We start from the raw sequence: 12,065 nt of genomic DNA on the forward strand, positions 1-12,065 counted from the left end.
TTATGTGCCGGAGCTTCACGGCGTTCTATCAGAAAATGAACCGATTAACAATGCGAACTTCGATCGAGTACAAAGACGTCTTTACACCAGAGGGACTGGAGGAGGGATTAAGTGTGTCTGAAAATGAGGTGCGTCAGAGACTCTCACTTTAGCGCTCTGGTCTTGGTCTTCATTTGTCCTGTGGTCTACCTGTGACAGCTGCTTAGCCCCTTGTCGATCGATTTTCACATTTCTCCAGAGAATGCAGCAGCGTTTGCTCGTCTTTGAGCTTAAAGCACAATATAGGACATACTGTATTTCTGTGTTTTTCATGTCCTGGTGAGATTTTGGTTCGTCATTATCAGGGGTTGATAAATCATTAATGCAGTAACTAGCTCTCTGGGTAAATGAAAGCTCTGTAGGCCCTTTGGGCTCCATTGGTCCTTTGGTTGTCTGGACAGTGAGACAAAATTTAGCATTAAAATTTATATTGGTGAACTGGTCTGCTAGTTATGTGTATAAATATGGACTTGGGCTGCAACGAATGATGATTTTTGTTAATCGAATAATCAATTATATTTTTTTATGTATAAAAATATATAAAAAAATGCAAAAGCCACATTGAGTTGAATTATCTTTAATTTTGACATTCTAAAGCTTATCGTAGCTACTTTTTGAGGCACATGGGGGATTTCTTCTTTTATCAAAGTCACTCATGCTTGATTGTTTCTTTCTGTAAAAAAGTATTTTAATATGCAAGGTGTAAATTGTGTAAATCAACATTTGTGTTGCTTAAAAAAAAAGCACATTTTATTCAGTTGTGAAGATATCGAGAATATAATTCATGTGTTAGGGAAGTGAAGAAAAGAGTGCAGGCAGGGTGGAGTGGGTGGAGAAGAGTGACAGGAGGGATTTGTGATAGAAGAGTATCTGCAAGTGGTTTAGAGACAGTGGCATTGAATAAAAGACAGGAGGTGGAGCTGGAGGTAGCAGAGCTGAAGATGTTGAGGTTTTCGTTGGGAGTGACGAGGATGGACAAAATTAGAAATGAGTTTATTAGAGGGACAGCGCATGTAGGACGTTTTGGAGACAAGGTGAGGGATGCGAGATTGAGATGGTTTGTACATGTGCAGAGGAGGGACATGGGGTATATCGGTAGGAGAATGCTGAGGATGGAGCCACCAGAAAGGAGGAAAAGAGGAAGACCAAGGAGGAGGTTTATGGATGTGGTGAGGGAAGACATGCAGGTAGTTGGTGTGAAAGAGGCAGATATAGAGGACAGGGGGGTATGGAGACGGATGATCCGCTGTGGCGACCCCTAATGGGAGCAGCCGAAAGAAAAAGAAGAAGAATTCATTTGATCTTGTATAATAATGAAGTAATATATGAATAAATTAAATATACACACATTGAAAACAAGCATTTGAACGTAGTAAACCCGCAGTAAAATGGATAAGTTACTGTTGTAGCAGACAAACGCTATAAAAGAGAATGAAACGGAGAAACTCAGCCAGTAACAGACTTAATAAGGGGAAAATATGCATTGATGTACAAATGCATGTAAATGTATGTTTGCTGCTATTATTTGCTGCTTTTAGATTTAGTGTTTGTTTGCACCGTTTTTAATTGAATCATCACGATGTCGTGAGCGAGCTGATTGTGCAACCTGATGCTGGACAGAACAGATCCAGTGCGACAGTCCCGAAGTTACAATTTACACAAGAGCACTTCATTATATTACACCATTTTCACATGATGATTCTACATTTTTTTCCACCAGGCTAATGTTTCACCTTCATCCCTGACTGCAGTGTGTTTCCTTTTCCTGCTGCTGGTTGCCTCTTTTACTCTCCGCCATTTTCAAACACCTGTGTTATCTTGCCTTCACGCAAACCAGTAACTTGAGCCGCCCAACTAATCGATGACTGCATTCGTTGACAGAACTTCATTATGGATTTTATAGAGTAGTTGTTGCAGCTCCAGTATGGACTGAAGGAAACTGAAACAAATTGATGATTTTCCCAGTTGGAATTTCAGCAAGGTCATTGTACAGAGTTTTGGCAATGATGCTGTGGTCTGTCCTCACATTGCACATTAAAGACTGTATCAGTCAATAACGGGGGGTATACACCAATCAGGCATAACTTTATGACCGCTGGCAGGTGAAGTGCATTACACTGATTATCTCTTGATCATGGTACATGTTAGTGGGTGGGATTTGTTAGGGCAGTAAGTAAACATTTTGTCTTTAAAGTTGATGTGTTAGAAGCAGGAAAAATGGGCGAGCGTAAAGATTTGAGAGTTTGATGAAATGTGATCTTTAGATGTCTGGGTCAGAGCATCTTCAAGCTCTTGTTGGCTGTTCCTGGTGTGCAGTGGTCAGTATCTATCAGAACGGGTCCAAGGAAGGAACAGTGGAGAACCGGAGACAGGGTGGACATTGCTGGCCAAGGCTCAATGATGCACTGTAGATCAAATTGCTGATGAAGGTAATGCTGTTGATGCTCGACGGGTCACGACTGTTTTCGCAGCGAAATCGGGACCAAAACAATATTAGGCAGTTGGTAAAAAAATGTCATGTCTGATCGGTGTGAAGAACTCATTTTAGCCAATGTGTGTGTGTAGTGCAGCAGCTGGTGGGATTCTTCATATGTAGCTTGTTCTGTAGTTGCATTTAAACTTGTTGCTTTCCACTTCGCTGCATCGTATACAGATGTTATGGTCACGAGTACAACTTTTGTCTCTAAAGTTATGACTCTTGCATCCCGCCTGATCACCCCAACTTCTATTTGTATTTATTTATAACACGTCATGTAGCTCTAAAAAAAAGTAGCCAAAAAGACCTCTGTGTGTATATGAGTTAGAACAAGGCATTGCGAATTCTTCAATGGTGGATTTATGTCTTTTTGTTTAAATCACATTGGAAAAACAGTTGAATGAGATTTAAAGCCTCACATCCCCCAGTTCTGGTGTTGGAAGTGGTTGGGTGTGGATGGGTGTAGACTTTGGCCCCCAAAGGCCACAGGTACGCAGGGTTTGGATCTCATCCTGGCTTTGCTGTTGTCTTCTGAAATCTTGCCTAATGTGCTTTCTGCCCAGTCTGTCTGGTTTTATGGATACACAGACGACAGGCTTTTGGTTAAAGTTGGAGCTGAGAGCACAAACTGTGCCAGCTCTGACCATGATGCTCTTTCCGAACAGTTCATACTTAAGCATATGAGGTTATGATGGTTATTTATGGTTCACAAATCCCCCGCACTGGAAGTGAACAGGCATCGAATACATTGATGGATAAGTGAAAGGGTTTTCTCAGAGTTATTAGGATGAATTCATCAGCTTATTGATGCTTGCCAGGCTTTCCAGGGAGGGGATTAGTTGGACTGATTTCTCCCTGTGGATCTCTTGGAGAACCTGATGGAAGGGTTGTTGTAATCAAATTTAAACCAAAGTGTGGGAGTGTAGATCCTTGTTACAGTATATGGACTTTGTCATATTTTGAAGAAAAACATAGTCGACTGTCTGCCTCAATGTTCCTAGGAGAGCTTTTAACTTTATGCTTTTTGTTTTTTCTTCTCCCCTTCACATTCCACTTTGTTTAAGTCTCTAGACTCGCACTTCACGCTATAGTTCTACCTATCGGCGAGAATTTATCAGTGCCTGTTTCAGCCCCATGGCTCCTCATTAGTCTCCAAAACAGCTGCCATTTAGATAACCCCAAAAACAAGGATCATTATCGTACGCCACTTCGGGTGAGTTATGAAAGTAATGTCACAGGGTTATGAAGGAGAGTTTCATTTTGGATTTCTCATTGCTTTCATAAGAGACCGTGATTTATGCTCATGACTTATTCTCTGTTGCTAAAGGAGCAGTTTTTGAAAGTAAAACCCTCCTAAGTCACCCATGAGGTAAATCACAATTTCCTAAAAACGCTGTTTCCTTTGCCTCACAAGCGATTAGTCAGCTATTGCATAAATATTCAGTGGTTTGTTGAAATATCATCGATTGAAATATATATTGTATACACCTGACTCTTCCATCCATAGGTGGTTCTTCCCCACACTGATCGCAACCTGTTCCAGCATGACCATGACCCTGTGCACAAGTCAGCTCCTTAAAGATATGGTTTTCTTGTGTTGGAGTAGAAGATTTTGAGTGGCCTGCTTTAAAGCACTGACCTCAAATCTGTCGAACACTTGGAATGAATTGGAACACTGAGTGCACCCAGGCCTCCTCACCCTTGTTGATTGATTACAAATCTCTAGAAACGCACTCCAAAATCTATTGGAAAATCTTCCCAAAAGAGTGGAGGGTATTATAATGGCAAATGGGGACAGAATGTGGAACAGGATGTTCAAAAAGCACATACGAATCTTATGGTCAGTTGTCCGCACACTTTAGTCCATATAGTATAAATTATGATATGTAGCTTGTTGAAAGTTTGGTGCCATTGGTTATATAGCAGCTGCGAGCTATGTTGATGTTGACGTTTTTGTCCAGACTCATTTGCATTTACAGCTGGTAGCATGAAATGAGTCTTGAGCGTAAATGCTGAAAAACATCAGTGGAATTAATTTTTAACTACCGTAATTTCCGGACTATAAAGCGCACCCGTATATAAGCCGCACCCACTGAATTTTACAAATATTTTTATTTTTAACATAAATAAGCCGCACCTGTCTATAAGCCACACGTGTCTACACTAATGTACTTTACACAGGCTTTAACGAAAGACACGTTACACACGGTGTAACGGGTGAAATATGTTGCGCTTCCTTTAGGAGCATAGCGGTATTTTGGGAATAGCATGCCACTGCATTTTTTCGGGTATTACTGCGTGTGTGTAAGACTGAGGAATATGTCCTTATTATTTTCTGATGCTGATTTCTAAGTTTCTTTGACTAACCCATAACGCTGTTGCCAAGAAAAATAAAAAAGCACGGGTTTTGGAAACCTGTCTGTGCTTATATGATTTCTGTTGCAACTGGAGTTAGCGAACTCTCCCTTCACCCCGACTCAGCGCGTTACAACGGCTTGTATCTAAACAGTAGCCGACCAAGTAAGTCATTGTTCACTGTCTTCCTCCTTCCTTTCACAACTATTTCTCTCGGGAGTTTATCTTTTGGCATCGTCGTGCATTAAAAAAACAATTTTTTTCTCCCGATGCCGTGCAGCTCAGAACACAGGTGAGGTGCGTTTTTTTTCGTTTCCGTTCGGAAATTTCATTGGTCTAATGTTATGTCGCTCAGTTTATTGGCTTGAAGTTTGTGAAACCGGGAAAAACCCAGGAAAAATTTATAAATTAGCCACTTCTTAGTTTAAGCCGCGGGGTTCAAAACATAGGAAAAAAGTAGCGGCTTATAGTCTGAAAAATATGGTAAATCTTATAAGGTGATCAAGCAGGAGTATGTGTTTATGATCGACTCAACCTCTTCTGTACGTTGCTCTGGTAAAGGGCTTCTGTTATGCTGTAATCAAAATAAGCAAACAAACCATACAACAAAAATTCATTAATCCTTGTGAATGAAAAGATTCAAAGTCGATCAGGTTTAGGTTTTAATTCGTTTCTTATTTTTATGAATAAATTTACACTTGCGATTCCGAATTTTCCAGGAGTTTTCCTACTTCGCCAAATTCCTTATGTAAGCATTTGCACAAAGCATTTGCGAATAAATCTGTTCAGATCCTGCTCGATAAATGAGGCCCCTTATTTGCATGCAGGAAACATTAACAGCCTAGCAACATTTTGGCTACATTTCTACTGTGAAGAGAGCAAATTGAGCTGCCATGGTTTTTCTGTGACTGTTCTCACACACAGTATCCTCAATTCATTATATTGTCTTTCGTACTGTAGACTTAACAGTTCAAGAGAGTATTTCTAGGATGCACCATTGTTTAATGGCAATGCGTAACCAAGTTGTAAAGGTTTTTAACGTTTCTACAATCGTACGCTTTTATATTAACTTAGAAAAAGATTTTTCATATTTCTATGTAGTAGATCTGGCCTGTTTGATCATTTCATCATTGCAGGCATTTTTGCCTGACGACAACTGAGCTCCACCCCGGCTGTAACAAAGCTGCTCAAAACAGCTGCTCCTCTTTCTTAAAAGGTTACTTCATCGCTTTAAATGAGTGGATTTGCTGGGCTGGGGCGAAAGGCATGATTCATCAGAGTTTTTGTTGCAGCTACTCTTTGCCTTGAAGGCTCCAATGACTTAGCTTTTGGTTTAGCGATCTTTGTAAATAAACAACAGTAGCTACCAGGTTTATCTTTAAGTCTCGTTGGCTGCTTTTTCTTTAATTTAGCGGTGCAACAGAAAAAAGCGGTTGCTCTGCATTTAGGAGATCTATAGGGAAAGGGGTAGCACTGTGGTTAGGATGAAGGACTTTTAATCAGAAGGTCGCGAGTTTAAATCCCACTGCTAAGCTGCCACTGCTGGGCCCTTGAGCAAGTCTCTTAACCCTCAACTGCTCAGGTGTATAAAGAAGATCATTGAAAGTTGCTCTGGATAAAAGGGCATCTGCCAAATGCTCTAAATGCCTAGGCCAAATCCTGATCATTCCAAAAATTGGTTTTCTCTCGTGTTGCTTAAAGCCAGGGATGGGCATCAAATGTGTTTTAAAATAAAATACCAAATACTTTAACTTTAAGTGTATCAAAATAAACTACAAAATGCAGCAGCCACACCAGAAGAGAAAAAATGGCAAATTTTTTCCCTGAGTGTGTTCATGTGCGTCATGACGCAACACAAGCAGCAGTTTGAAAAGGTAAAAAGACTGGCTTTGGTTTTTCTCAGAATAGGGCACTTCCGTGTCCCTGGCTAGTGGTTGCTGTGTGATGGGATGAATTAGCTATGTTTGAGTATTTGGAGAAAATGTGGTAAAAATATGTAAAAAAACAAACCACTGGAGGCTCAGGAGATAGCTATATTAAATAGCAATAGTGTTGTAACATTTATTGTAGGTTTTGTAGTGAGATTAAAGCTACAGACTGCTGCAAATGTTCTTATTTAAACTCTCTTTGAATGTGGAATTGCTGAATTAGCTCAACTTTTACCAAGGTCGAATTTTTCAAACGGAAGATCTTTCGGCCTCGAGTTGTACGCTGCATTTACCGTTTTTCCACAGCAAAAAAAAAGAAAGAAAATGAAGCACTTGTTGACTTCTGTGAGAAATTACCTTTAAGAACTGGCTCAAGGTGAGGTGGAGGCGGTTGAGATTAATGGATCGTGTGTGCAATATTGATCCCCCACCCCTTCGGTGGTCCCCTAATCCCCGTCAAGTGCTTGGAGCGGCGCGCATTGGCCAGTGTCGAAGGTATTTCAGCCAGGATCTTTTTAACTGTGTCTTCACCCTGGCTTGAGCGAATCCATCCGAGCACTCTTCTTACCGTCTTGGCGCTCTGGCTTCTGTAGGGCCTCATCACAGATTGTATTCCCTGAGCCTATTTTTTTATCACGATTTAAATGAGCACGTCTCCGGTGGTCGCATTAGAAAATCTATTACAGCGGCGAGAGCGAGACATGAGAGGTCGATAGCGCTTTGGCAGGACGGAGGTTTGCTCGGCCGACGTTCTTATCTCCACTCTGGGATCCTTACTCCTGCAGCTGGCTCTTGTAATCCTCTGCGATCACTTAAAAGGCTTATGCATAGAGTACAGTCTCTGCTTCCCGTTTTAAATGATGCGGGTTCCACTGCCTCTCGGCTCACCATCCTTTAATTACCACCTTCATGCAATATAAAAAGGGCAGATTAATTTGACTCTGTTAGCCACAGTCTTGTTGTATTAAACTGTATAATCCATGTAAGTTAATCTCAGGGTGAGCTCAGTAACAGTGGCTGTCTGTACCAGGAATGCGCCTCCTGCCTAATTGAGCTATTCGGCTATCTGTAGGAGTTAATATTTGGATATTTGAATGCTAATAGAAGGGAAACCGGCTTTAATTTGGTATAATGAAGTAAAATTTTTCCACAGCAATTTTTTTTATTTACCGCCTCCTCTCAATTGCAGCACATATGTTTATGTTCGACAGACATATACAGAAATCCTAAACATTAAATATTAAACGCTGAGGTAACATCAATGTTTTTTCCCCGTAGCGATGTGCATAATGGAGCAGGCTAACATTCAAGCTTTAACCAGAAATCTAATTCATTTAATGAATGTTGTGCTCACAGCAGTAGTATTTACATAAATCTGTCAGAACATACAATTGGATGCAAATTATTTCTAAAGTTTTTATAAATCGTGTGTGGGAAAACATTTCTGCAGAAAAGTGCGCCTGATTCGGCAAAGCCCAAGGAGCTTTGGCGTATACCGTAGCGGTAAACTTTCGAATAAGTTGTGTGAAATAGTGTGGGAATCTTTTGAACACGGTGAAGCTGCAAAATAAGAAATTGGTCGTCACTGACTTAAATGTAGACTTAGTGCAACATTGTGTTTCCAATTTTCTCATATTGGCAGCTCGAATGGGTTGACCAGACATTTGAATACCTCCAAACAGCTCTAGCTGATGGTCTGCTTTAGATAACTGAGCTCAAAGACAATTTTTGGGGAGTTTTGATACTTTTTTCCTACTATGAACATTGTCCTGCTTGGAAATCACAGATTTCATTAATGAGGATGAAAATGATTGGTTAAGAGTTTTAGAGTTTTTTTTCGTTTTACACAACTTTTTAGAAAATGAGGTCTTTTACAAACTTCTGCTGCTTAGTAATACAAACCATCAGCCCCAATTCTATTCTTGTCTGATTTGAGAATCTGATTCCATGCCAGTTATTTCAGCTCAGTATTGGCCTTGATACAGGTGCTCATTATCAGAGCAGAGAAACCTCAGTGATAAAAACCCCTCTGTAGGACATAAATATAAAGGGAGCATTGAGGTCCTGCCACAGTGACTCGTTAGAAATGATCAGTTACGCGGCGTTACAGCAAACTGGCCAAACTTCTCATCATGTTCCTACCTACTAATAATCGAATGCCGTCTGCACACTGCACTCCGACCCCGTCCCTGTAACAAGCCGCAAAAGAAAAGCTTTTGCGATGATAAATGCGGTCTTTCTTCCTTACAGCTACTTTTGCTGTCTCTCAAAATAATGACACCTCCTAATGATATTTATATAGCCCCAGAAAGTATGGAACGCTTAACCAGATAAAGAGTTGGCATTAATTGCGATGATGATTCCGATGATTCATGCGGAGGGGAGGTGCGAGTGATTACACTATCGACTCCTCAGCTTTATTGCCTTTCTTTAACTGCGAGTAATATTAATTCTCCTGCTGGTTGTGAGATTGCAGATAGACCAAAGTCCTAAAATTCGAGGAGGGAAGCTGAGCATGTGTTGCGTAGCTGACATCTTTTTAAATGACTGTTCTGTCTGTGCATCGATGTACCTTTTTGTCTTCGGTAATCACTCATTCGTGCATATCAGTCCTGAGTGGAATTTGTCAAAAAAAAAAAAAAAAATTACTTTAGTCACACCCAGTTATCGAATATGATTCCCTCCCCCCTCCTCCCCCAAGTAGTTTTGACAGTTGATTGTGATTAATTTATGAAGCGCTATCGATCATCACTAAACCATATAAAACACAAGACACTGCTTTTATTACTGGCATGAGGAGCACACTGGATGTGAACAAACAGGTCAGAAATACCTCAGTCTGGTTTAATCCACCATTAATGCAGCGTGACGTGATGTCGATTTTCAAACCTTGAAGCGGATGTGCAGTTCCGCTTGTGTGTTTTTGTGGGTTTAAAGGCTTGCTGTTTGCCTCTGCAGGTAGTGCTGAAGATTATTAAACACTACCAGGAGGAAGGTCAGGGCAGTGAGGTGGTGCAGGGAGTGCTGCTGGGCCTGGTGGTTGATGACCGGCTGGAGATCACGAACTGCTTCCCCTTTCCCCAGCACACCGAGGATGATGCTGACTTTGATGAGGGTGAGTGAAGACCAGATCATTACATTACATTATTTTGAAAGAATACATAATATAGGCAATCCAAAGTTTTCTATGTTTATAAGAACACAGGCAGACACGATGCTACACGAGGTGGTATCGAAAAGTTTCGGAATAGCTCTGTTCACAAGAAAGTACTTTATTAATCTACGTTTACACACCGTCACCTCCAAAATAGTCCCCTTGCACAGCAATACGGCGCTCCCGGCGTTCCTGCCGCATCTGAAATGCGCTCCGGAAGTCTTCTTTTCGAAGCGTGTCAAGTAGGGCTATAACGATTACCCGAGTAATTTGATTACAAAAAGTCTATTTCATTTGCCTTTATGCTTTAAGTCCATTTAACTACACACGGAGCACTGCGTTTCCCACGGACCATTATTACCGACGCACTACCCGACAAACTCTGGAGTACTGTTTACCTGTCCAGAGCAGACGCTGCAGAATGAATAAATGGAGAAACAGAGAGAAAACAGCGAGGGACGGGAAGATTCAGGCCAAAGGAAACGGCAGAAAGTTTCCAAAGTTTGGGATCATTTCAAACCTGAAAGAAAACACTGTACAGTGCGTTTAAGTTTTTAAAGTAATTTGAAATGTATTTAAAATGTTTTTGTTTATATACAGTGCTTTCAAAAAGTCCCTCTGCAGTGGCCATGCAGAGCAGGTAGTGTAAAGCTGGCGATAAACACGTAGAGGTAAACACATTCACCATCTCGGAGCATGATGTGAGGAGGGCATTCAAGAGAGTGAATACCAGGAAGGCAGCAGGACCAGATGGCATCACAGGTCGGGTTCTGAAAGCCTGCGCTGACCAGCTAGCACCGGTGTTCACTGAGATATTCAACCTCTCACTGGAACAATCTGTTGTCCCCTCATGTTTCAAACAGTCCACCATTGTTCCTGTCCCGAAGAAACCCCAGCCCGCCTGCCTTAACGACTACCGCCCTGTAGCTCTGACCTCAGTAGTGATGAAGTGCTTCGAGAGACTGGTCAGAGACTACATCACTACCGGACACACTGGACCCACTACAGTTTGCGTACTGTCAACCGTTCGACTGAGGACACAATTGCACATCATCTTCACACTACAATCAGCCACCTGGACCAAAGAAACGGGAATTACACATTTAACACTATAATTCCCTCCACACTCACCTCTAAGTTGGAGGTCCTGGGACTCAGCCTGCCGCTGTGTCAGTGGATCTCTAACTTCCTGACTGACAGACCACAAGCCGTACGGGTGGGAAAACACACTTCATCCACCCTCACCCTCAGCACTGGAGCTCCCCAGGGTTGTGTTCTGAGCCCCCTGCTGTACTCACTGTACGTATGACTGTGTGGCCACTTCCAACTCCACCACCATCATCAAGTTTGCTGACAACACTGTTGTGGTGGGCCGGATCTCCAACAATGATGAGGCGGCCTACCTACAGGAGGTTAAAAACCTGGAGAGATGGTGCCAGGTGAACAACCTTCTCCTGAACGTCAGCAAGACTAAGGAGTTGATCGTGGACTTCAGCACGAAGCAGGAGCGGTCATACCAACCGCTAAACATCAACGGGACTCCAGTGGAGAGAGTGGACAGTTTTCGGTACCTTGATGTTCACATCACACAGGACCTGTCTTGGTCCTGTCACATCAACACCCTGGTGAAGAAGGCCCGGCAACGTCTGTACCACCTGAGATGCTTAAGGGACTTTAAACTACCCTCTCAGGTGCTAAAGACTTTTTACACTTGCACCATTGAGAGCGTTCTGACGGGTAGCATCACTTCCTGGTTCGGGAAAAGCACCATGCAGTACAGGCAAGCCCTCCAGAGGGTGGTGCGTTCAGCTGAATGTACCATCCACACCGAGCTCCCTGACCTGCAGGACATCTACAGCACGCGGTGCCGGACCAGAGCCAGGAAGATTGTGAAGGACCTCAGCCATCCCAATAATGAACTCTTTTATCTTTTGCGTTCGGGGAAACGCTTCCACTCCCTGAAAGCGAACACAGAGAGAATGAGGAGGAGCTTCTTCCCGCAGGCCATTCGGAGTTTAAACCAGGAAACACCCAGGATATAAAAAAAAACTGGCCCACTCTCTCCATCATCAGACCTTTTTTTCCCTGCACATATCTCACTTTTCGTGCTACG

The 12,065-nt window shown here is 42.2% G+C and overlaps 1 protein-coding gene across 1 annotated transcript in view; it reads left to right on the plus strand.

The window, feature by feature from the left end:
* The window catches only part of eif3hb (eukaryotic translation initiation factor 3, subunit H, b), a 76,307-nt gene that overhangs the window by 9,462 nt on the left and 54,780 nt on the right, over positions 1 to 12,065 (plus strand). Inside the window, exon 2 of the mRNA XM_046834656.1 lies at positions 9,757 to 9,913. Within this exon, the coding sequence (XP_046690612.1) occupies positions 9,757 to 9,913 (157 nt within the window). The remainder of the gene's footprint in view (positions 1 to 9,756; positions 9,914 to 12,065) is intronic.

The sequence above is a fragment of the Silurus meridionalis genome, chromosome 22 (genome assembly GCF_014805685.1).
Source record: "Silurus meridionalis isolate SWU-2019-XX chromosome 22, ASM1480568v1, whole genome shotgun sequence".
NCBI lineage: Eukaryota > Metazoa > Chordata > Actinopteri > Siluriformes > Siluridae > Silurus > Silurus meridionalis.